At 36.9% G+C, this 24,136-nt stretch overlaps 1 protein-coding gene across 1 annotated transcript in view; it reads right to left on the reverse strand.

The window, feature by feature from the left end:
- LOC111411696 (protein CURVATURE THYLAKOID 1A, chloroplastic-like) overlaps window positions 1–4,419 on the reverse strand; it is a 6,155-nt gene extending 1,736 nt beyond the window's left edge. The window contains exon 1 of the mRNA XM_023042254.1: window positions 4,159–4,419. Coding sequence (XP_022898022.1) covers window positions 4,159–4,312 — 154 coding nt within the window. The 5' untranslated portion in view covers window positions 4,313–4,419. The remainder of the gene's footprint in view (window positions 1–4,158) is intronic.
- Between the last annotated feature and the right edge of the window lie 19,717 nt (window positions 4,420–24,136).

Raw genomic sequence — 24,136 nt, forward strand, 5'->3', positions numbered from 1 at the left:
CCTTTAAAAAAAAAGTCTTCCTGCTTATTCTAATTATTTTTATATTTAAAACAGTTCCACGATTCCTTTCATTTAAACTCTTCATTTAAATATGAGTATGCTATTTATTTAAATATTTAATGTTGCTACGCTGGTAAAAAACTAGTGATGGTTGAACGAATGTTGCACGTTACTTTGAAATGATTTATAGGTGTTATAAAAATAATATTTGAAGATGTGAAAATATAAAAAATAATTAATACAAATTGTTTATGTGAATTGAACTTTTGATTCAAATGAAATAAAAACAAGCTTGTGAATACAATTTAAATAGTTGATGAAGTCAATTAGAATAGTCCCTCCATTTACTCCTTTGATCTGAATTGAACATTCAATGAATACTATCCTTTCTTTATATTCGTTTAATATGCAATATATCAATTGAAATTATTTATTATAGACACGCATAATTATGTCCCCCATTTATTTTCTTTGTATCTTAACATTTTTTGAATAAATCAATTGGATAAAATTTCTAAAAATATTCATCTTTTGTTTCAAAAAGTTTTCATGAATTTAATTTACTATCCTATTAAGTGGAATCGATCTGTCAAATGTACATTAATCATAACTAAGAGGGTGTTTGGGAGACTTTTTATGTAAAAATGCATTTTTGAATAGTAAATTGATGAAAAATATGTGATTGAAAAATAAAGAAAAGTTTTTTATTTACGTGCAATATTATTTTAATAAAGAATGTGTGGTTGAAAAGAAAAGAGAGAAAAATGCATTTTGAAAAAAATGGATACCAAACGGGGCCTAAAAAATTGACAAGATAATTCATGATAATATTGTTCAAATGATTAATAAATCAAATACTTATTGAAAAAACAAAAAGTTACTCAATCTATCAAATATGATTAAATACATATTGAAAAAACAAAGAGTAAGAAAATGAATGTGTCAAATGTACATTCATCATAATTAAATGATTGACAAAACAATTAAAGATAATATTATTCAAATGATTCACATTATTAATAAATTAAATATATATTGAAAAATGAAATGTATGGTATTAATGAAATAATTAAATACATATTGAAAAATAAAAAGTAAGGTATTATTGAAATAATTGAATTACAGTAAGGATAGAATCGTCAAAAAAATTATTCTCACTCAATATAATATTTAATACATTATTGATTATGTATACGGGCTCATAGTAAATAGTCGCCTAGGGCTTAAAATACTCGGGGCCTACCCTAATTGGTATTTACCTTTAAACAAACGAACCCTATTTCAGTCTCCATCCTCTTGACAGTTGAATCATATATACAAGTTATGTTTTTACAACCATATCTAATCAAAACAATAACTTACTCTGAACAGACCCGGTCTTGAGGCGAGGCAGATGAGGCCTACGCCTCAGGCCCAAGACCTTAAGGGACCCAATTTTGCCCAAATTTTTTTTTTTTCCTTCTTTAAAACAAAAGAAGCCTAGAAGGCCTGCAGAAGCAAAGGGGACGTAATTTACTGTAGTGTCAAGAATATTTTGTATAAGGTTTCACATAAAATAAAAGCAAGGGAAGGGGATGTAATTTTTATCCAATAACCTACACATCAGAAGCCCAGAAGGACTCAGTCTAGGAGTGCTTATGATTTGGGGAAGGATAATGGAGGATCCAACCGAGGTTTTTAAAAGAAAAAAGCTATAAATAAACTCATGAAGAGCTTGAATGGTGATATTAGGGAGTTGAGCAAGACGCAGGAGGCGGAATTGGAAGGACTGTTAGTGCTCAAGCAATGTTGAAAGAAGGTCTGAAGGTGCCAAGGTATTCTTCGAATTTTTTTTTTTTATGTTCTTTTTCCTTTTTAATATTAAGAAAAACAAATTATTGTTTGCTGGCGAACAATTCCAGTTGATGCTTAAACGAAAATAATAAATTGCGGTGAACAATTCGGGTTGGTGTTGCCTTAGTTCTTTAGTGGCGTGTGCAGAGGATGAAAATAATAAATCTATTTTCATAATGTTAGTTTCTAAAGTTTTGTTAATATTCATTTTTAGCATCTCTTTACTGCCCTAATGGGTTTGGCATCGGTTAACACACTAAATAATGGGAGGAATCTTGGCAATTCGTGGGTGGAGACTCCAATAGAGGTGCCAGCACGGTGGATTTGCAAGGCTTAGTGCTTGAATCCCTCTTTTAATTAGTGATTACCATTTAGGCATTTGCCAATTGGATACCATGATCTGTTACTTCCCTTCCAAGTTCAAACCATATTTTATCCATCGTTTTGTTCATAAATTTGTATTTACCTAAGGCATGTTAAGACACATTTATGAATTTCTTCTGTAAATGTATGATTATCAAATCATAGGCAGATCTATTACATTACTAATTGAAGGAATTGAATCAATTGATATGGATAACTTCTTACAATGCGACAATGCCCTAAATTTAATTTTACTTAAATTTGATTGTGTAAGTTAAACTATAATAATAACTATTTAGAAATAAAGAGCACAGTCAATTTTGTGTCAAATCACAAATATAAAAGGATCTTAAGTAGTGTATAAATCTTTGATTTTATTTAAATTTTTATTTCAGACTTGTTTATTGTGACGGTGGAATTGTCAAGGGTGTAATTCCACAATTTTCGTTGAAATTCCACTTCTTATGTAAGCAATGGCTTGCCCTAACTTGTTATGGAAGATGTTGGAAATGTTTGAAACCTTGTTGACTTATATAATTGCGGCCTGGTCTGCTTATATGATTAGTTATTGTAGGATGAACAATTGCATAAGCGCACGTAGTAACTAATTGAAAACTGTAATTCTGAGATGATTGAGATATCTTGTAATTGTTTTTTAGGTTCATCATTGGACATTAGATATAGACTCATAGGCTATGCCTCCTAAATATCACAATATAAATATTTTCTATAATATATTTGGTGGTTGTTTTAATGTTAGTTTTAACTTAGCAATAGGTCGCACAATATACCTTTGAATTTTGCATTTACGTTGATTTCGCCCGATGGCCTAATTTATGAAATTTGCATCGGGCCTCGACAATCACAGGACCAGCTCTGACTCCGAAGCCCATAAAATTTATTCACCACCACACGAATCAAAGTTTAAACTCTTCATAATTTGAAATTTATGGAAAACCAAACTCTTTCCCCTTCTTTCTTCTATCTTTCCCCCGCTTCTTCCCATTATCTTCTCTTCTCCTACAATTCCAGTTCTTGTTCAATTGCGTCCATCATCACCAATTCATCTAAGTTGGTGATAAACTTCTTACACATTATAAAATGGCAACAAATTTAAAATTAGCTGTGCTATAAAAGTCAGGGTAACATGAATATGACACTTGGCAACTTGCTCAATCTGTTAAACCTCTCGTTATAAAGTACCTCCCAAGCCCATCAAAGCTTTAGACATCTCGGGAAGGATAGAAACCACATTCATAGGCCGACAATTATCTGGGTAGGTCGAACTATTGGAAGAAAATGGAAAAGAGTCATCGAAGAACTAACCTTTATGCCTCTCTCGAGGTATAACAGCGAAATATTACTGACGGTATTATGAGGTATGAAGTCCTACAATGTCAGAACCTATTAAACTAGGCTCGAGAAAAACCACATTGTACTAAAATCTGAAGATTTTACGAGTTTTATCTGAATTCCTACTATGCTGATAGAAACTTGTAAACAGATCAAAGCCTTCTCACAATCTTATTAATTTCTCGAATGCATTTACCACATCAAAAATTATACAACAAAGAAAAACCTTTTCTCAATAAATTTAGGTTGACTACATGAATCCTTTTTCGGGTTCATTGCGACCAAATAACTTGACCGAAATAAAGCATAAAAAGTTTGTTTTCATAGAGAATTCCTGGTTTGGGTTGCTCAAGTCACATAAGACTATTTCTTCAAGCTAATTATGAAATGTAATTACGTTAACTTCTATCTATTCAAGAAACTACAAATAGCAACAATCTAATCAAGATTTCAACCAAGTAAATAAACAATGAAGGTTCATTCACTCAGCACCCCCAAATTTTTACATGGGTCTAGTTACAAATTAGACACAAAAATTAAAAAATTAAAAAATTAAAATTAAAAACAAACATGGATGTGAAATATAAACAAGGCAAAAATTGACTGAACCTGAAGAGTGCTTGAATGAAGTAGAAAAGGCCGGTGCAGAGAAACGGGGTGGAAGATAAGGCAAGGCAGAGAAGTGGGTGGATTTGGTAGTGGGGAGACGGTGCATCAAGACGGCGGTCGCCGCCGTGGAAGTGGAAGCTGCCACCGCTGCCATCTAGTAGTAGCTGACCAAAAAAATGCCTTTGTATAGGTTTTGGTTCTGACTTTTGTGTCCGTGTTCTCTCTCTATTTCTTCATTGAAATACTCGCTTTGTCGTAAAGCAAAGATTTTTGTTGACAAATTCTTGTTATCCACAATAAATTTTCCTTTCTTTCGGACAATAATAAAATGATTTAGTTGGATGACACGTGGAGAAAATGAGTTTTCTGATTCGTTCATTCCCTATCCTCATAAATCCTCAATTTCTCTGCCTCTCATACATTTTCCAATCTAGTAATCAACTGTCTTTATTTGATTTTGATTTTGTATCACATTTTTTAAGAAAATTACAACAGTATCCTATTATTTATAATTTAAAGAAAAATGTTTAATTTCTTTTGAAAATGTCTAGACACCCTTGACGTGATTAGTTATAAATCCCCCAGGCTAAAATTGATTGAGAAGACAATAATACCCAATGTAGGTTTGAGCGCGATTTGGTTTGGGCCAATTTCGACTCCAATTCGAAACAAAAAGCAATTATTCAATTTGGACAAATTTCAAATCAAATCAATCCACTCTAACTCTTAAACCGAACCAAATAGATTTGGACTTTTATTCCAAATTAAATTTTTTTAAAAGAAATTGTTCGAGTTGTAGGCGCACTTAAATTATAAGAACTAAAATAACCAAATAATTTTATATTATAAGAATTATTGATTAACAAAAAAATCAAGTTAATATAGACGGATAAACAGAAAAACTTAAATTTATTTTATTTATTTTATGTATTTTTAGTCTGATTGCTTGAATATGAAAAAAAATGTCAAGTATAACATTATAAGCTTGTGAAGGAAAATTTGCAATGTTATTACTTCCAGCAACATCATAGATTAGAGAGAAATCGTGATATAGTTATGAGATTAGAGTTTAACTTTTGATTTTTATTTTTCTTAAATTAAAAAAAATGGTGAATGCGTAAGTGGGTTGGTTCGGTTAACCAACGGTTTGAGACTTCGAACTATAACTCAACCAACCCACAAAACAAACGAAACCAATTAATTGAATTGATTCAATTTGATTGGTTTGGTCGGTTTTTCAATTTTTTTAGCTCAATCCTAACCCCAGGGCACCACCAGACCCCATAAAAAGCCTATTATTCATTGCTCAGTCGATCGTCGATGGTCCACTTGTGAAAATAGTTGATGCTGCTAAAAGGATTCATCTTCGTCATTTAAATAAACAAGGTTCGATCCAACTAACATTTAGAGGAAGGTGAATAAGTGTAATATGCGAAATTAAAAATTAACTAACAATAACATACAATAGTCACAAATTTTGTATTTAAATAAATTGAAATCAATTTAAACTCTGACAATCAATCAAACATAAATAACAAAACAAAAAAGCAATCAACACCAATATTAGGTTACAAATGAAAAACTTATGAATAACTCTTTAGAAAAAAAATAAAAATAAATAATCCTCTGGCCACCCCGTGCTAGTAAAAGATCCACTATAAAATATTAAACTTATAGAATTGATCCAAACACAACTAATCCTCAATAGACTTTGACCCACAACCTATAATCACCCAACAACTCCTCGGTTGCGCGCTCAACACCAACTCTAGAACCTCTGAACTTATTTTCTCTTTGTAGATCACCAAGAGCGAACTCATTCTTTACCAATCGAAACTCCAGCCACCTCTCCAAATCTTCATAACTCTGCAAAATATTTGAAAAATGTTTATTTCGTATTTTGATCTTTTGGATTTTTGATATTTCGACATTGTGGTTAAAGCAAGAGAAATTCAGAATCAGTGTATGTTCTTTAATAATATGTTTTCTTCAATGAATAATGACTCAACCCCCAATAAGGACCTCTTCTGGCTTAGGAATTTATAATTGGAAGACTTCTAGGTTGTTTGGGAATATAAAAAGTGTAAAAATCGCGAACCTGATTTTCCCCAAATGGCACATCGCTTGAGTGCACATCTGGCACCCATTGGGCTAGCACTTACTATTAAAATCGTTCGAGCTGTCTGTCTGACAACCAATGAATGATATTTCCTCAGCTTGATCTTTTTTAGTTGACTTTGACTCCTTCCAAAGACATTCCAAACCTGTGAAAACCTAGTCCGAACTAAAACTAGATAAAATCATGTTTTGGACATGAAAATTGCCAATATATTTTGGACCTAACAATCAGCCCGTTTGTCATCCTTTAACATTTTAAAATATTTACTACAGTATCGTTTTTCACCACAAATTCACACAATAAAATATTCTACACAAAAATCAATAAAGTTTCCTTATCTTTTAATCATACATTCTACAAAAAAAAAATTATTCAAAACTCTTTAATTTCCAAATAATGAATGACAAACAGGGGCTTAATATCTTCAATTACATCGCCCCCCATATGTGATTTGACTTCACATCACATCTTTCGCTCTCGTAGATAGCTATATTTTTCCAATATTATTAGCGTGATTGATGCACTCTTCTTCACATATTTTGTGCTCATTTTTCATATATCTTGCATGACACATCCCCATAAACCCTATTAATGTCTCTCTAGTAAATGGCCAAGGAATCGCTTCCAAAAATTGTCACCATTGCTCAAAAACCCAATCCAATCCTGATTTCTTCGACTACATTATCGATCGTCGAAGATTCAACCTTGTATTGCATATTTCGCTCCCGTTGAATTCTATCAATGGTCAAAAGTATTTTTATTTTAGGGTAATTAACACAAAAGATCCCTACCTTTTCAATGTTATTGTGCAAAACGTTCATACCTTTCATTTTTGTACTTATTCTTACGTTTCATTGCAGAAAACATTATTTTCACCATTTTTTAATGGGTAATTGGCACAAAACGTCCTTACATTTCAAGTTTATTGTGAAAAACGTCAATATCTTTCATTTTTTGACATTTTCGCCCTTACCATCGACATTTCTTTGCTCTGAACATCATTTTCACCAAATTTTAACGTAAAATGATCAATATACCCTCATATTTAAATAAAAGAAAAAAGAAAAGAAAAATAAAGAATAAATTACAATATTACTCTTAAATGTTTTGAAAAGTGCAAATGATTCTAACTAATTATTAAAAGACCTAATAGCACAAAGCATCCCTACATTTTGCATATAGTGTGCAAAACGTCCCTACATTTCAAATTGGTAAAAAAGGACGTTTACCGTGAAAGTCCAAGAATGACTAACCAAAAGGGGGGTGAATTGAATATTTAAATCTTTTTCAATAATAAGTGCTAATAAAAATAATTTGCAAATAAAATAAAGAACACACAAGATAACTTTGAAAAATAACAAGAGAAATGGATAGAAAATGCAAACGATGTGTTATGGAGATTCGATCCAATCACGATCTACAACCCCCGTTACCATGCTCTCCGTCACGAGTAAGGTCTTTTTCACCAAATGTGATTGACTTATGGTACAATCCAACTTTCTACAAAGCTTTCGGTGATTTACAAATAAGGAGCAATGATTCTTTTACAACGTTGAGCTTTTCGGGACTTCAACACGACCCACAATTCAATCAAAAGTAAACTTTACAAGAAATGAATCTTCTTCCACAATAAAGATATATTCAAAGTTGAGTAGAATGAAAAGAAGTAGGCTAACACTTTAATGAATAGCAATAAGTGAAGCTCAAGTATTAGGTTTGAAAAAACTTTGATAAATGAAATGATTTTCAAAAGTAAACTCAATCAAAAGTTCTCCAAAAGTGAATGAATTGATAGAAATAAATAAAGAGTAGAGGGTTAAAGCTTGAATGTATCTTAATTTAATGCTCTCGGAAGTGATAATAATGAATGCAAGAGGTAGTGTTATTTATAGAGTCCAAAACATTAAAAAATCTGAATTTGCGGAAGACTCGTTCAGTCGACCGCCTCTTGTCTGAAAGACCAATATAGCCGTTTGTACGGTAAAAATCAAAAGTCAGAATGATCAAATTCTGAGCCGTTGGAGGGAGTCCGGTCGACAGCCTCTCATGGCCGGTCGACCCGTCCGGTTGACGGCCTCTTTAGGCGGTTGACTGTCCCGGCAGTGTGGTCTTTTCACATTTTGACCTCGTTTGTTCCGATTTGAAAGTTTTGAAGTGTATGGACTTTTGAAAAATATTTTTAACTAAATTTTCAAAATTAAAATGTCTTTAAAGTCCATATATCATTTTTAAAAGTCATTTTCATGTTTGATAAAAAAGGTCGCATTCAAATTATTTTAGTGCACAAAATTTATTTTTAATGCATAGCAAGATTTTGAGCTTAACTATTCTTTGTCAAATATCAAAGCATTAATATCTTTATATTTTGCCTAAGAAATCAAGTTTTTACTCCGAAATTTGTCTCTTCTTGATCTTTCTTTGATGTCATCTCTCACGCTCTTGATCTTGATTTTTCTTGGCATTTATCTCTTAAGCTTTTTATCTCGAATGATTTGACTTGAATACATGGCTTCCACTTTGATGTTCATTTGAAGTCCGATAATACATGATTGATTTGAACATTGAACTATCATCACTAAAAAGAATTTGTTAGAAACAAAAATAATCTTATTTGTTATGATCAAAACATTGAGGATTAAGTCGACTATATGTCAACATACCGCAATGAAACGTAGAGACAAGGATGAAAACCAAAAAAATTAAAACGTAGGGATTTTTTCACAAGAAGTGTCAAAAGTATAGATTTTTTTCTATTAGGCCTTATTAAAATATTAAAAATAACCAAAAAAAACTCTCTCTCTCTCTCTCTCTCTCCCCCCCTCTTATTCTCAAAATAGGTCAGACACCTTAGAAGTCAAAAAATTCTAGCAAATCACCACCCAAACTACTGGACCACTATACCACCGAAAAGCCTTCACTTCTCTCCACATATACCACCCAACATCCAACTTTGAAACCTCATGCCAATAGATTTGTTTGAAATTGCAAGCCAAAATACCCAACTCACGAATGAAAATACTGACGGTATTACCTGTTTCGGAGATACCCATGCCATTTTTAACACATCAATCGACTATATTCACTAGGGTGCCTCTCTTCTTGATTTTAAAATATCAACAGATGGTTCAACGGTATGGAGGTTCGACGATTTGGATGATGGTTGATTGGAGATTTTTCACTTCTAACGTGACATCCCCCATTTGGATAAAAAGAGAAGAGAGAGGTTTTTTTTTTTTTTTTTTTTTTTTTTTTTTTTTTTTTTTTTTTTTTTTTTTGTTATTTTTAATATTGTAATAAGGCTTATAGCAAAAAACATCCTTACATTTGACACATCTTGCGAAAAACGTCCATATGTTTCAATTTTTTGCGTCTTCATCTCTATTTCCTCGTTTTATTGCGAAAAACGTCATTTTCACTAATTTGAAACATGTGGATGTTTTGTACACTATAGGCCAAACGTATGGACATTTTGTGCTATTAGACCTTTAAATAATTATTTGGACTCACTTGCTCTTTTTAAAACATTTAGGAGTAAGATTGTAATTTATTTTTCATTTATTTAAATGAGAGGGTATTTTGATCATTTTACATTAAAAATTGTGAAAATGACATTCAGCGCAAAGAAATGTGAAAATTAAAGGTGCAAATGCCAAAGAATAAAAGTTCGGGATGTTTTCTCTAATAAATTTGAAAGGTATGGACGTTTTGTGCCAATTACCCTTTTTTAATGTAAAATGACCAAAATACACTCCCATTTAACTAAAACAAAAAAGAAAAAAGAAAAAAAAGAATAAATTACAATCTTCCTCCAAAATGTTTTAAAAAGTGCAAGTGAGTCCAAATAATTATTAAAAGGCCTATTATCACAAAACGTCTCTACGTTTGGCCTATAGCGTGCAAAATGTCCTTATGTTTCAAATTAGTGAAAATGGACGTTTTCCGCCACGAAACGTGAAAATAGGGATGAAAACGTAAAAATAATTTGAAACGTCTGGACGTTTTCATCAAGAAGTGTCAAACGTGGAGTTGTTTTTTGCTATTAATCCCTATTAAGATATTAAAAATAACCAAAAAAAAAAAAAATCCCCCTCCCTCCCTCTCTCCCCTCTTCTTTCTCTTCTTCTCCAAATGGGATTACCACGTTAGAAGTGAAAAAATTTGGCCAACCATCGTCCAAACCGCGCGAACCTCCATACTACCGAACCATCTGTTGATATTTAAGATCACGAAGAGAGGCGCCCTAGTGAATATAGTTTATTGGTGTGTTGAAAATGGCATGGGTCTCTCCGGAACAGGTGATGTAGCTAGTATTTGCATTCGCGAGTTGGGTATTTTGGCTTGCAATTTCGAACAAATCTATTAACATGATGGTTTCAAGGTTGGATGTTTGGTGGTATGTTTAGAGGGAAGTGAGGGCTTTTCGGTGGTATGGTGGTCCAACAGTTTGGGTGGTGATTTTTGGAGTTTTTTAGCTGTTTGACGATTTGGGCAATAATTGGTCAGAGTTATTTTACTTTTAACGTGGTAGTTCCATTTGGAGAAGAAGAGGAGAGAGAGAGGGAGTTTTTTTTTGTCATTTTTAATATTTCAATAAGGACTAATAGCAAAAAAATCCCTATGTTTGACACTTATTGCGGGAAACGTCTTTATGTTTCAATTGTTTTTGCATTTTCATTCTTATTTTCACGTTTTATTTTAAAAAACGTCATTTTCACCAACTTGAAATGTAGGGACATTTTTGTTCTATTAGGCCTTTTAATAATTAATTGAACTCACTTGCACTTTTTAAAATATTTAGGAGTAATATTGTAATTTATTCTTTATTTTTCTTTTCTTTTTTATTTTATTTAAATAGGAGAGTATTTTGGTCATTTTATATTAAAAATAGTGAAAATGAATTTTCTGCAATGAAACGTTGAAATAAGGACGAAAATGTTAAAAAATGAAAGGTACTGACGTTTTTCACAATAACATTGAAAGGTGAGGATCTTTTGTGCTAATTACCCTTTTATTTTATTATCAGTGTAGTTTCTGTAGTTTAACATTTTGTTATAGTTTATAAATTTATAAATATGAATTCCTATTGGTAAGTTTCCATGACTTTCAAAGGCTTTTAAAAATATTTGATTTAATAATCTGTGATTTTTAAGGGCCTTTAAAAAAAAAAAAAAATACCATTTAAGTGCATATATTGAATGCCTTGACTTTCGTACAGTTTCCAAATTAAATACTGAATTTTTTAATTCTATAAAAAATTCTAAAAGTTTATTATGGAAGCCGAAATTATCTGTCTCGTCCTGAATGGGATAAAGACAAAAAATATGGTCTCTGTCTTGGATTTTTCGAAAACCAACCTTTAAATACTTTTATTTTATTTAAATTTTATTCCTGTTTCGTGCGGGTTAATTCGCTAACAATTAAAGAGGATCAGACGATTGTGTAAGGGACGAAACCTCTTGAGACAAAATTCCAAAAAGGGGTGTTCTTTTATTGGCGATGAACTTTACAATTGGAAACGAAAAACAACGTGCCTCCAAGGGGCACAAGCACACGAGTTATAGAAAGGAAAGTGTTTAAGTCTAAAGGCTAAAGAAATGAAAGTTACATATTCTCTGTTCGAGAGTTTTGGATTCGGTCCTTTGCTTTTATGTCATTTTTCCCTTTTATACTTCATAGGCAATCCCTTTGTGATTAACTGCTCTAAAAACTGCTTGATCGCCCTATAACTACCCACTTTCTTTGTAGTGGCCATTTTTTCATGAAACTGCCTTTTAACTGCTGCCATTATCTTGCATCGTTCAACCGCTTTCGATTGAATCCATTGAGTCGTGGAACGTGATAAGGCTACTTTAGCAACTGCCTTGATAACTACATTTCTTGATAATCACAATGCGTTATGTTTCTTTGGGCTGTTCGATTTGGGTTTGAATTTTTATGTGTCAACAATTACCCCCAATATGGCAGAATTAATAATAATTATTGAATTTTGCCATATTCACTTCGTGTTTCCAGCAACGTTCGCAATTCCCAAAGAATTTCAATCATTGTTTCCCTCTATAACTTGAAAAGGTGCGTCGCTTTGCAAACCCTTATAAACTCCAAACACGCCATTTCACTGCTACCAAACCACGCCTCATATTTCTTGGGTCTCTTTCACGATTCATTGTTCATCTTTTACTTCCTTGTTACGTAACTCTGAAAAGCTTCGTTCCTTCTTCAATGGCTGCTTCACAATCTCAAGCTAGCGACTCCTTTAGTTTTGATGACTTTCAGAAACTTTTGAGTCGTCCATACGTAACCCCAAGTTTTCTCGTGCCCGCCGATGTTGGACGTAATGAGTTTTACTTGGGTCCTTTCTTCAACAATGCGGAGGCAGTTGAATAGGCGGCGGTGGGTCAGCTGTTTCCTTGTACTCATGGCCCTCCTTTTCTGAACTCTCTGCCGCTGGGGCCACTTCGCGAAAGAGGTATTCGCACTTGACCCAAATCTGACGTAACTTTTCGTAGGTGGTATGCTCGTCTTGTGGGTCATGGTCCTACTAAGGCACTTTTTGATAGTGCTAGGATTTCTGATTTGTTGGAAGTCTCTATTCGCCCCCCTACTTTTGATTCAGCGCTCTTTCCGATTGCTTTGAGCTTTTGGTCCTCTGAGTATAACACCTTTATTTTTCCTCTTGGCCCCATGTCTATTACGTTAAGGGATGTTGGGGCCTTGGTAAATTTACCACCTTTGGGCGATACCATTTTCCCAGGCATCTTAGTTTCTGGTGGCGCCCTACAGTTCGGTAAAAACTATACCGATTCTTATTCAAGCCTGCAGACACTCCACAATCATTCGAGTGCTGAGCCTACCCATGCTGAGCGAGTGGCCTTCCTTTTAGTTTGGCTTTGTAAATATGTGTTGTGCGTGCCTAGTATAAAGCACTCTCTGAGTTATTTACCTATAGCGCAAGAACTGGCGCGTGGCAGGCCTTTGAATTTATGTTCTTTATTTTTGGCTGCCCTTTATAGAGGTATGGCTTTTCTTCAAGCTCAATTGAAGAATGGTGCATCTCCTACTGGCAGTGGACCTCTTTGGTTCACTCAACTGTGGTTGAGATCCTATTTTCCATCGCTTGGTGCTCCATCCATTTCTCGTCATTCTGCTAGCTGTTACGGGCTAGCTATGGAGCCCTTAACTCCTGTAAGTATGTCCAGAAGGGACATTTTTTCATTTTTTAGATTCAATCTCTTCCTTCTTTCCTTTTCCTCCTTTTTTGACTCCAAACTATGTACATCCTCCTTCCACTATAGATAGCGCGAGCACCTCCTGCTCATTTGGATCCAGTTCTTAACTGGGAGGGAGCTTTTCCATGATATCTTAACTGGGACCAATGCCAAAGCAGGGGTAGAAATTTATGCTCCCCAATTTTTTGCTCGGCAGCTTGGTTTCGGCCAAACTTGGCCTGTTCCTCTTTGCTATTCTAAAAACTTAATTGACCGTTTTCATACCATTAATAAGGTGGAAGCAGAGGCTATAAACGCTCGCAACCTCCATTTATCAAGCCATTTTTCATTAGCCCCTTTTAATTCTTGTCATGCTACTCACCCTCTTTTCGAACAACTTTGGCCATCGATGAAGCGCAGATTATTTGCGACTGAGGCCAATCGTGCCTTTCATTCATTAGACCAACTGAGTATTTCTTCTCCTCCTCCTGTTTTGGTCACTCCTTTGTCTATTCGGAACCCCTCTCCTTCTCGTCGTACTAAACAATCTGTTCGTCCATCTTCTTCTCTCCCCGCCAGGCCAACTACGGCCAAGAGTGCTCCAAGCCGCAAACGGTCTGCCTCAGCATCTCCCATTCTGGAGGATGATGTTGATGATGATGATGATGATGTCCCTCTTATCGTTAGGAGGAAGGTAATTAAATTGGTCTATTTACAAGTATGCTCTTCCACATTTGAAACTTTTCTGTGTACTGATAATTTTTTGGACTTTTCAGAAAAGCTCAGCCTCCCCTTCAAAGGCTTTGGCATTAACAACTCCTGCTCCATCATCCTCTGCTGAGGCTACTTCATCCAAACCGGTTGATGATGGGACCATGCTTAAAGATACATCTTCAGTCCCAGAGTCTTCATCACAACCCATGAATGAGCCACCTTCTTCCCAGGGCGTCGACCCCCCAATCATCGAAGCAGAAGGTAATTCAGTTTTTGATGTCTTACCTTTGTTCGTGCTATTGGTTTCTGACTTGTTGCTCTTGAACTTTGCAGATACTCCTATGAGTCCTCCCGTTGTGGCAACATCTTCTCGCTCGGACAAGGGGAAGTCCTCACGAATGGATGAGTCGTTGGTGGCCAGCTTGGCTGAGGGCGCGCCATCTTCTACGATTGTCGACGAGGTAGTTTTTCTTTTTGCTCTATTCCTATTTCCAACTTGTTCGTTGTAGTGAGGATTTTTAATGTTGGCAATCTTCTTTGCAGGATGCTGACAGGATTGTGCGTTCTATCCAGGATTTGTTCGCTTCCTGGGGGCAGGTCCAAATGCCTCGCCCTGCTCCATCTGATTGTCCTCCTGCTTCTTCAGAAGAGGATTTAAAGTTCTTGAAGGAGTTGGTATTTGAGTACGTATCCTTCATGGACATGGACATGGACATTGGAAGGGCTAGTGCTGCCAGACACAAAGATGAACTTGAGCGCTTGAGTGCGAAGTTAGAGCAAGCACTGACGCTTCCGTCGCTCAATCTTTCTGCCGACTTTAAAGCGACGTTGAAGGTCATTCACTCCGAGGTCCTTACTATGCTGGCCAAGAATGCTGAACTAAAGGCCAAGTGTACTCAATATCTTCGAGCTGTAGCTGAGAAAGAGTCTTTGCGTATGGAGATCAACAAGGCTAAGGACGAGTTGAAAGAAATCTCTTCTGAAGTCATGATTGAAGACTCCTTGATGGTTAACTTGGCTGCTCAGATGAGGGAACTTCAAGCCAAAATGGACGATTGCAGGGCGAGGATGGCTGCTAAAAAGCGCAACGCCTCTCAGGGAATTAAGCGAACTAAATTCTTGGTCGAACAGTACAAGAAGCTGGAGGTTGATGATGATGACGTTGCGGCTGAATTGAACATCACTACTTCCCGACAGAACGAGGATTGGGAAAAACTTAGGGAACGAATTCGTTCCTTATGGGGTAGAATGTAATTAAGACATACAATGTCTTTTCTCTTTTGTAATTTTGTTCCTTATTAATGAACATTAACTTCTTGTGCATTTATTTGATGTTTATTTTCTAATCATCAATTCTTTAAGCATTTAACTGCTTTGCATTAAGAATTTTGTCCATTCCCTTTTGATATTCTCACTACTATTCCCAAGACTTAGGGTCATTTAATTCCGTTCATTAGATAGAAATGTGGCTGTTCATATCCTGTCTCTTCATCTTCACCCCCTATAAATGTTTCGCATTTTTTTTATCCTCTACCTTCATCTCTTCACTTTCTTATTCGAAACCAATTTGCTGCCATTTCTTGACATTCTGACGATCAATCTGACCCAAAAATGGACTGTTTAGTCCGTCCGCCTTATATTTACTTTGATGTCATCTTTGGTATGGGAGGTATAGGAAATATTTTCTGGCCCCAGCGAAGTTTTTTCCTGCAAAATTCTTCCCATCGTCTCTTTGTTCTTCACAAGGAGTCAATGATGGAAGGCAATTTTTGGGCTGCTTGTGGGCCATTTTGCTTGCTGAGAGTGCTTCTCAGCTTGCCTGCTGAGAGTGTTTCTCAGCCTATTTGCTCGCTATTGCAGCGATGCATTTAGGAAGGTAGTGAGGCTAGTACACCCTCTTACTCGTCGATCCCACTATTGCAGCGATGCATTTAGGAAGGCGGTGTGAAACTTACTTAACGATCGACTGGGAGATCATCTTACTTTAATTGTATTTTGTAACATGTCTATTACTTGTATCTTTTATATTCTTGTAATGAACGTTTGGTAATAAAGAACTTTATTCGAACGTATTTCGCTCTGTCTTTATCTTTTGATCGTCCAGAATGTTTGATTATGTTTTTACCTGTTCGCATTCCCATAAAGAAGGAACATATTTTTTCAAATATTTTCCATTAATGAATCTTACGTGCTTGGTGCCGTCTAAATCTTCCAAGTGGTATGCTCCATTAGGCAATACACTGTTTATTTTGTATGGTCCTTCCCAGTTGGGCGACCACTTTCCGTACTTTGGATCCTTGGTATCCAAAGGGAGTATCGTCTTCCAAACTAGTTCGCCCAGGCTGAACGACTTGGCTATGACTTTTTTATTATAAAATTTAGCCATTCTTTGCTTTTGAACTTGCAACCTATCTAAGACGTCCAACTTCAATTCATCTAAACTTAATAAATTTTGAACTAGCGATTCGACATACTCATCATCATTCAACTTATGTTGTAAGCACACTCGAATTGATTGCACGTTGATTTCCATAGGCAAAACGGCCTCCTGTCCATAAATAAGTTGGAAAGAAGTAACTTTGGTACTTGACCGAGGTGATGTTCTATGAGCCCATAAGGCCTTATTCAAACATTCGTGCCAATTTCTGGCGTTTTCATCTATCATCTTTCTGATGATATTTTTTAGAATCTTATTAGAAGATTCCGCTTGTCCGTTGGATTGAGCGTAGTACGATGTGGAGTTTACTAATTTAACCCCAAACTCGCTCAAAAATTTGTTCACTTGATCCCCATTCAAAGATGTTCCGTGATCTACCATTAAAGTTTATGGAATTCCAAACCTATAAATAATGTGATCACGAATAAACTCTATAACATTCTTCTGGGGGATCTCTTTTAAAGGTACCGCTTCTACCCATTTAGTGAAATAGTCGGTTGCAACTATAACAAAAGTATGTTGCTTGGACGATGGAGGGTAGATCTTCCCTATTAGATCTATTGCCCAACCTTTGAACGGCCAAGGTTTAATAATAGGTGTCATCTCTCGCGCTGACTCCCTTTGTATTGGACCATGCTTTTGGCATGCTAAACAACTTTTTGCATACTGAACGCATAGTTCTCCCATCTTTGGCCAAAAATATCCACTCCTAATAATTAACCATCTCATCCTTTGGCCAGCTTGATGAGCTCCACATATCCCTTCGTGCACTTCAGCCATGATCGTCTTGGCTTCTTACAAACTTACACACTTTAGTAATACACCATCAGGGCGTTTCTTAAATAAGTCTTCGTCTATTAGTGTGTAATTCAGCGAACATAATTTTGTTTTCCTACTAATCCCTCCATTAGGTTCTTGAAGGAACCCTTTAATCTCTGTTCGCCAATCCACTGCATCTCCATCTTGTATACAGTGAAGTTCAATTTTTCTCGCCCTTCTTTGAGTTACGGGCAATATGATTCCATACTCACAAGTAGACTTCCAATCCAAGACTTTTGAGTACCCTGAAGCCATTTGGGCTAACTCATTCGCCACGTCGTTATATATCCTATTAACGCATTGAAATTCTACTTGATCGAATTCCTCTAATAATTCTCAGGCGATCTCATATTGACTTATAATGGAATCACTTTGGCATTTAAAATCACCGATCAATTGATGTATCACCAATTGAGAATCGCCCTTAACGATCACGTTTCTTACTCCCATATCTATCATTAGTTCTAGGCCTACAATCAAGGCTTCGTATTCGGCCTGATTGTTGGTGCACATTCTGTCTAAGGTGAATGCGAACTTGTAGCAAATCCCTAAAGGATTAATTAGTGCTACTCCTACTCCTGCACCTTTAGAGGTCTTTGACCCATCGAAATACAATATCCAAGGTTTTAATCCGAACGAATTGATTTCTAATTCGATTTCTTCAGGCATGTCAAGGCATGGATGATCGGCTAGGAAGTTAGCCAAAGCCTGATTTTTGACTGCCTTTTGAGGTATATATTTTATTTCGAACTCTGATAAAGCTAGTGTCCAAAGGCCTACCCTTTGGTGTAAAATAGGGCGCGAGAACATATATTTGACTAAATTTACTTTAGAAATTAAATAAACGGTTACGGGCCGTAAATAAACCCTTAATTTTGTACACGTGAAATATAGTGCTAGACACAATTTTTCAACAGCAGAGTAATTACATTCACATTTCGTTAACCGTCTACTTAAATAATAAATTGTCCTTTCTTCACCAAATTGGTCTTCCTGTGCGACTATTCCAGCTATTTATTCTTTTTCAACCGATACATACACTTTCATTGGCCGTCCCTGGATTGGTGACACCAACACTGGTGGACTTGATAGATATGTCTTCAGCCTTTCAAAAGCCTTTTGATGTTCTTCTTTCCAGACGAATTCGTCCTGATTTTTCAGCTTTAATAGCGACGAAAAAACTTTAGTTCGCCCTGCACAGTTAGAAATAAAGCGTCTTAAAAAATTTACTTGGCCTAGAAACCTTTGCAACTCCTTTTTATTGCTAGGTGGTTTGGCTTCTAGGATGACCTTCGCTTTATTTTTATCAAGTTCAATCCCTCTCTTGTGTACTAAAAAACCAAGAAAGTTCCCTGCATTAACACCAAATGCACACTTCAAGGGATTCAACTTTAGCTTATATTGCCTCCTTCGTTCAAACGAACATTTTAACTGTTCGAAATGGTCTTTTTCTTTAATAGACTTGACTACTATGTCGTCTACATACACCTCAACAAACTTTCCTATCATGTCGTGAAAGATTAAATTTATTGCCCTTTGATAAGTTGCCCCTACATTTTTTAGGCCGAAAGGCATGACCACCCATTCAAAACATCCTAGAGACCCAGGGCATCTAAAGGCAGTTTTGTGTATGTCTTCTTCAGCTATATAAATTTGATTGTATCCTGAATACCCATCCACTAAAGAATACATGACATGTCCGGCAGTTGAATCTACTAAAGAATCCACCGTGGGCATTGGATACTCATCTTTGGGTGTAGCTATGTTCAAATTTCTAAAGTCTATACACACCCTTAGTTTACCATTCTTTTTTAGTACTGGCACAATATTCGACAACCATTCAACATATCTGGCTGTTCTAATAAAACCTGCTTTCAATAATTGCTCTATCTCTTTCTTAATCTCAGGGAGTACATTAGGAGCAAAACGCCTAGGAGGTTGCCTATGAGGTTTAAAATTAGGCTTAGTCGGTAACTTATGTTCCACCAAGTCTCTATCTAAACCAGGCATTTGTTCATATTCCCAAGCAAAACAATCTTTGTACTCTTTTAACAAAGCGATTAATTTGTTACTAACCTCTTGGTCGAGCATCTGGCTGATGAACGTTGGGTGATCTTCTCCTTCATTGCCAATATTTACTTTGATCAGAGGGTCTTGTGCTTGAGCGTATCCAGGTTTGGCAATCCGCATCACTTCGTCGTCCAGTTCTTTTGTAAGTACTTCCTCTTCCAAACAGTCCACCTTGTTGACTTCTCGGCCAAGGCTTTGCTTTAACTCGAATACTGCCAACTTGTCCATCAGCGCTTTTAGGGCAGTCTCTTCCTTCGCTTTGTCATTGCATTCCTTATTGAAAGCCATCAGTCTGGTTTTGAAGGCCTGAATATCGGCCATTTGTTTTTGCAATTCAGAATCCATTCAAGATTCTTTGATTATTCTTTTTCCAATCACTGGCTCTCCCAGGGCCACTATATTTGGCCTCATCTGTTTGAACACCTCAGTGAGTGCGTCCACTGAGAATGGTTCTTCGCTTTGCGCGACAACCTGAGTTTCTTCCCCGTCTTGTACCACTCTGACAGGTCCATAGTTTTCTTCGTACATGAACTTTTCCACTGAGTTTGCTTCTGCGACAAAAGGCCTATGATCGGCCTGTACCACCTCTGCTTCGCCTTTGTCATTCCAAAAAATCAGGCATTGATGGAGCGACGAAGGTATACATCGACTTCCGTGTATCCAATCCCTTCCTAGGAGCACGTTGTAACTAGTAGGACCATCTATTACAAAGAAGACAATGGTCCTAGTAGTCGTACCTATAGTTATGTCCAATGGCATAACTCCCTTAGCTGAAGTTGCTCCTCCATTGAAGCTAGTGAGGATGACTTCTGTAGGAATCATATCACCTTCTGTCTTTGCGAGCTTTCTCATCATCCTGGATGGAATGGTGTTTATAGCTGTTCTATTGTTAACAAGCACTTTTGCCACTGGGACGCCGTTAACTAGAGCTTTAACGTATAATGGCCTCAGGTGTTTTGTCAACTTCATGGCTGGCCATTTAAAAACAACCTTTTCGACAGCCTCTATTTCTACCTCTTGCTTGTTTTCTGTCGAATTATCCCCTTGTGATAGGTCGACGTGTAGTATGTCACGCTGATCCTCTGTCTCCTGAATTTCCGTTTTACTTTTTTCTAATGCTTCCTCATCAGTTATCCAACCTGTGGGAGGAGGCATTATTTTTGGAGTTGACCCATACTTCTCAGAGCGAGGCACTCTTTTCTTCCTTTTGGGTGTCCCATACAGTACGTAGAAATCGAAAGGACGCCCAGATGGCTCCCCCAATAAGTCTACTTCGCGGACTCCCTCTTGATGTAGTTGCTTAAACAGAGTATTGCGCGATACTCCTCTCTTTTTCCTTTCTGCTTCTAGGTCGATTTCTTCTTCAATGACTGTCATCCCATCGTCCTCTTCATCGTTGTAGGCCTCTCCAGAAGTCTGGCCTTCTTCACATACCAGCACGTAGGCTTCTCCTTCGTTGTCCTCCCTCTCTTCTTCTTTTTCCTTATTCTTGAACTCATTGGCCAGTAGGTGATTATTGGCCACGACAGGAGGCAACGTACCGAATTGGATAGCAAGGGGCTGATCTGGATCTTCTTCATCCCTTTTGTCCCTCTCAAACCTTGATCTCCCAGAAGAGGTTTCTGGCAGTTCTTTCATTGATTCATCTGTACCAGTCTCTTTATTACCCTTGAGGACGTTTTGATTGGCTACCTTGAGTAGTAGAGGTGCTTTAGGGTGTGGCATTCCTTGTTGCTGCCTCATCATCCGTCCGTAGTTTCGCTAGAAACGTCTTTGTTGAGTCCTAGTCATCTCATCGAAGGGTATTGCTCTTCATGCAGTGTACTGGAATGAATGCCATACATTTGGCCGGCGAGGTTGCAGCCTAAATGTTCTTCCAACATCTGTTGGTCTGAACTGCCTTTCAAAAGGCGGTCCTCTATAGAATGATGTACATTGCCCTCTACCAGGCTGAACGTTTGGGAAGAAAACAGGGCGATGAGGATGCTGTCATGTCTCTGGTTTCTCCGTGTTTCCATTTACTTCCCTTTTACATCTTGCACACAGGACATTTTCGTCCTTTTTTGGTTCTTTCCCTTTGATTCGTTCGAAGACACTGGGATGTGTTTTAGTATCCTCTTCTCCATCATCTATGACCAACTTGAATTTTGGCAACTTGTTCTTGAACCCAGACGTTACCATATTTACCCCAAGTGGCTGTGGGAAAGGATTCTCGTCCACTGCCATCTTTTTCTTATCGTCGAACGTAATTCGTCCTGATTCAATGGCATCCTGCAATATGTGACGGAAAACCAAGCAATTGTTAGTCAAATGTGACCATGCGTTATGCCACTTACAATATATTTTACCCTTTGTTTGTTCAGGGTTTGGCAATTTGTGCTTATCGCTCAGCTTTATTTGCTTATCCCTATATAATTTATCGAATATGAGGTCGGCTTTGGTCACATCGAACGAGAACGTTCTAGCCTTTATGTTTCCATCCTTTATGGACTCATCTTTGCCTGATGGTCTAGGCTTGGCCATTATGGGACAAGTATATGTATCCTCTTTTACTAATTTAGCCAAACACATTTCGACCTAATCGTATGATTCGTCCTCGATGGTATGAACGTCAAAATTTGGGTCTCTGTAATAAGTCTCTTTACTAGAATTTTTCATTTGTTCTTCTTCTCTTATCAGTCGCTCATACCTAATCACATTCGCACTCAACTGGAAAAGGTCGGGAAATTCCTTGTCTTGGAACTTCTTTTTTAAATCAAAGCTCAAGCAGCCTTGTGCGATCTTGACAAATTCCTTTTTGGGCAGAGGTAAAAAAAAAATTGCTTCTTGCTGTTTTGAACCTTTGGAGAAAACTTTCTGCCCATTCATTTGGCATTTGACGTAGATTCGTCAAATCAGCCAAAGTGACTTCAGATTCAATTTTATAAAACTGAGCATGAAACAACTGTTCCAATTGTTGCCATGTTTGAATAGAATTCGCTGGCAAGTTGATGAACCAGGAGAAAGCTACTCCTGTTAACGAACTAGGGAAAAGTCTCATTTTATGGTAATCGGTTACATCACCACTTTGCAATGTGAATCGCCCTATGTGTTCTAGAGTAGACACCTCTCCCAAATCGGTAAACAGTGAGAATTCTGACACTTTGTATCCTCTAGGCCATGGATATCCTTGATCTACCCAATCAGGATATGGTTTTGTGTACGTCAGCCTAATGACGGGACGCACCCCAAAAGTCATCTGATCCTGTACGATTTTCATAATCTGGTTCCTCAACATGACGTTGGGGTCATATGGAATTCCTACAGGTTGGTTAACCGGATGGTTTGCATGAGGCCTAATGTTTGGTCCTTGATTGGCAACGAAATTACCATGATTTGGACCATTACCATTAGCTTGAATATCTACTCCCTCGTTACCACGTGGGATATTCTGTCCATTGTTTAGGACATTATCTCTCACATTTGGACTACCCCGCAAATTAGGCATGCCACTACCATTGTTTTGATTTGGCACTGTATTACCCCCTTGATTTGAAGTGGAAGGCCCAGAAAGCGGTTCTACCCCTTGATCGGATTTAGGACAGAAGGATTATGTCCCACAACTGTCCTGGTTTGAAAGTGACTTGTAAGAGGTATAACCGGTTGACATATTTGGCCCACTAACTTGTTCATTGTTTCATTCAACGTCTTTAGTTGTTTGGCCATATTGTCATAATGTGCATTTCCATTTTGTGTAAATCTTTCCATATTATGAATACTTCGAAGATTTACCTGTTCAACGACGTCTTGCGTGAGTTTTCCAAGCAATGCACGCATAGTTCGAGGACTCAGCTCCTTCATTGGTTCGTAACGGCTGTTACTGCTCTGATTTTGTCCATCTGTTCGTGGAGAGGCATGCTGCTCCTCATATCGCTCGATTACAGACTGGATTCCTCCCTGACTTGCTCCTTCCTTGTCGGATCTCTGAGGCATATTGTTTCACCTTTTGTACTTTCAACACCTAACACCACTGTCCCACCGGGCGTGCCAAATTGTTTCGCGCGGGTTAATTCGCTAACAATTAAAGAGGATCAGACGATTGTGTAAGGGACGAAACCTCTTGAGACAAAGTCCGAAAAAGGGGTGTTCTTTTATTGGCGATGAACTTTACAATTGGAAACGAAAAACAACGTGCCTCCAAGGGGCGCAAGCACACGAGTTACAGAAAGGAAAGTGTTTAAGTCTAAAGGCTAAAAAAATGAAAGTTACATATTCTCTGTTCGAGAGTTTTGGATTCGGTCATTTGCTTCTATGTCCTTTTTCCCTTTTATACTTCATAGGCGATCCCTTTGTGATTAACTGCTATAAAAACTGCTTGATCGCCCTATAACTACCCACTTTCTTTGTAGTGGCCATTTTGTCATGAAATTGCCTTTTAACTGCTGCCATTATCTTGCATCGTTCAACCGCTTTCGATTGAATCCATTGAGTAGTGGAACGCGATAAGGCTACTTTAGCAACTGCCTTGATAACTACATTTCTTGATAATCACAATGCGTTATGTTTGTTGATACCTTGGGCGACTTGAAGGTTTGGGCGAGAATAGAATAACAGCTCTGGGTGACCATATGACAC

Source organism: Olea europaea, chromosome 16, assembly GCF_002742605.1.
Source record: "Olea europaea var. sylvestris chromosome 16, O_europaea_v1, whole genome shotgun sequence".
Lineage (NCBI taxonomy): Eukaryota > Viridiplantae > Streptophyta > Magnoliopsida > Lamiales > Oleaceae > Olea > Olea europaea.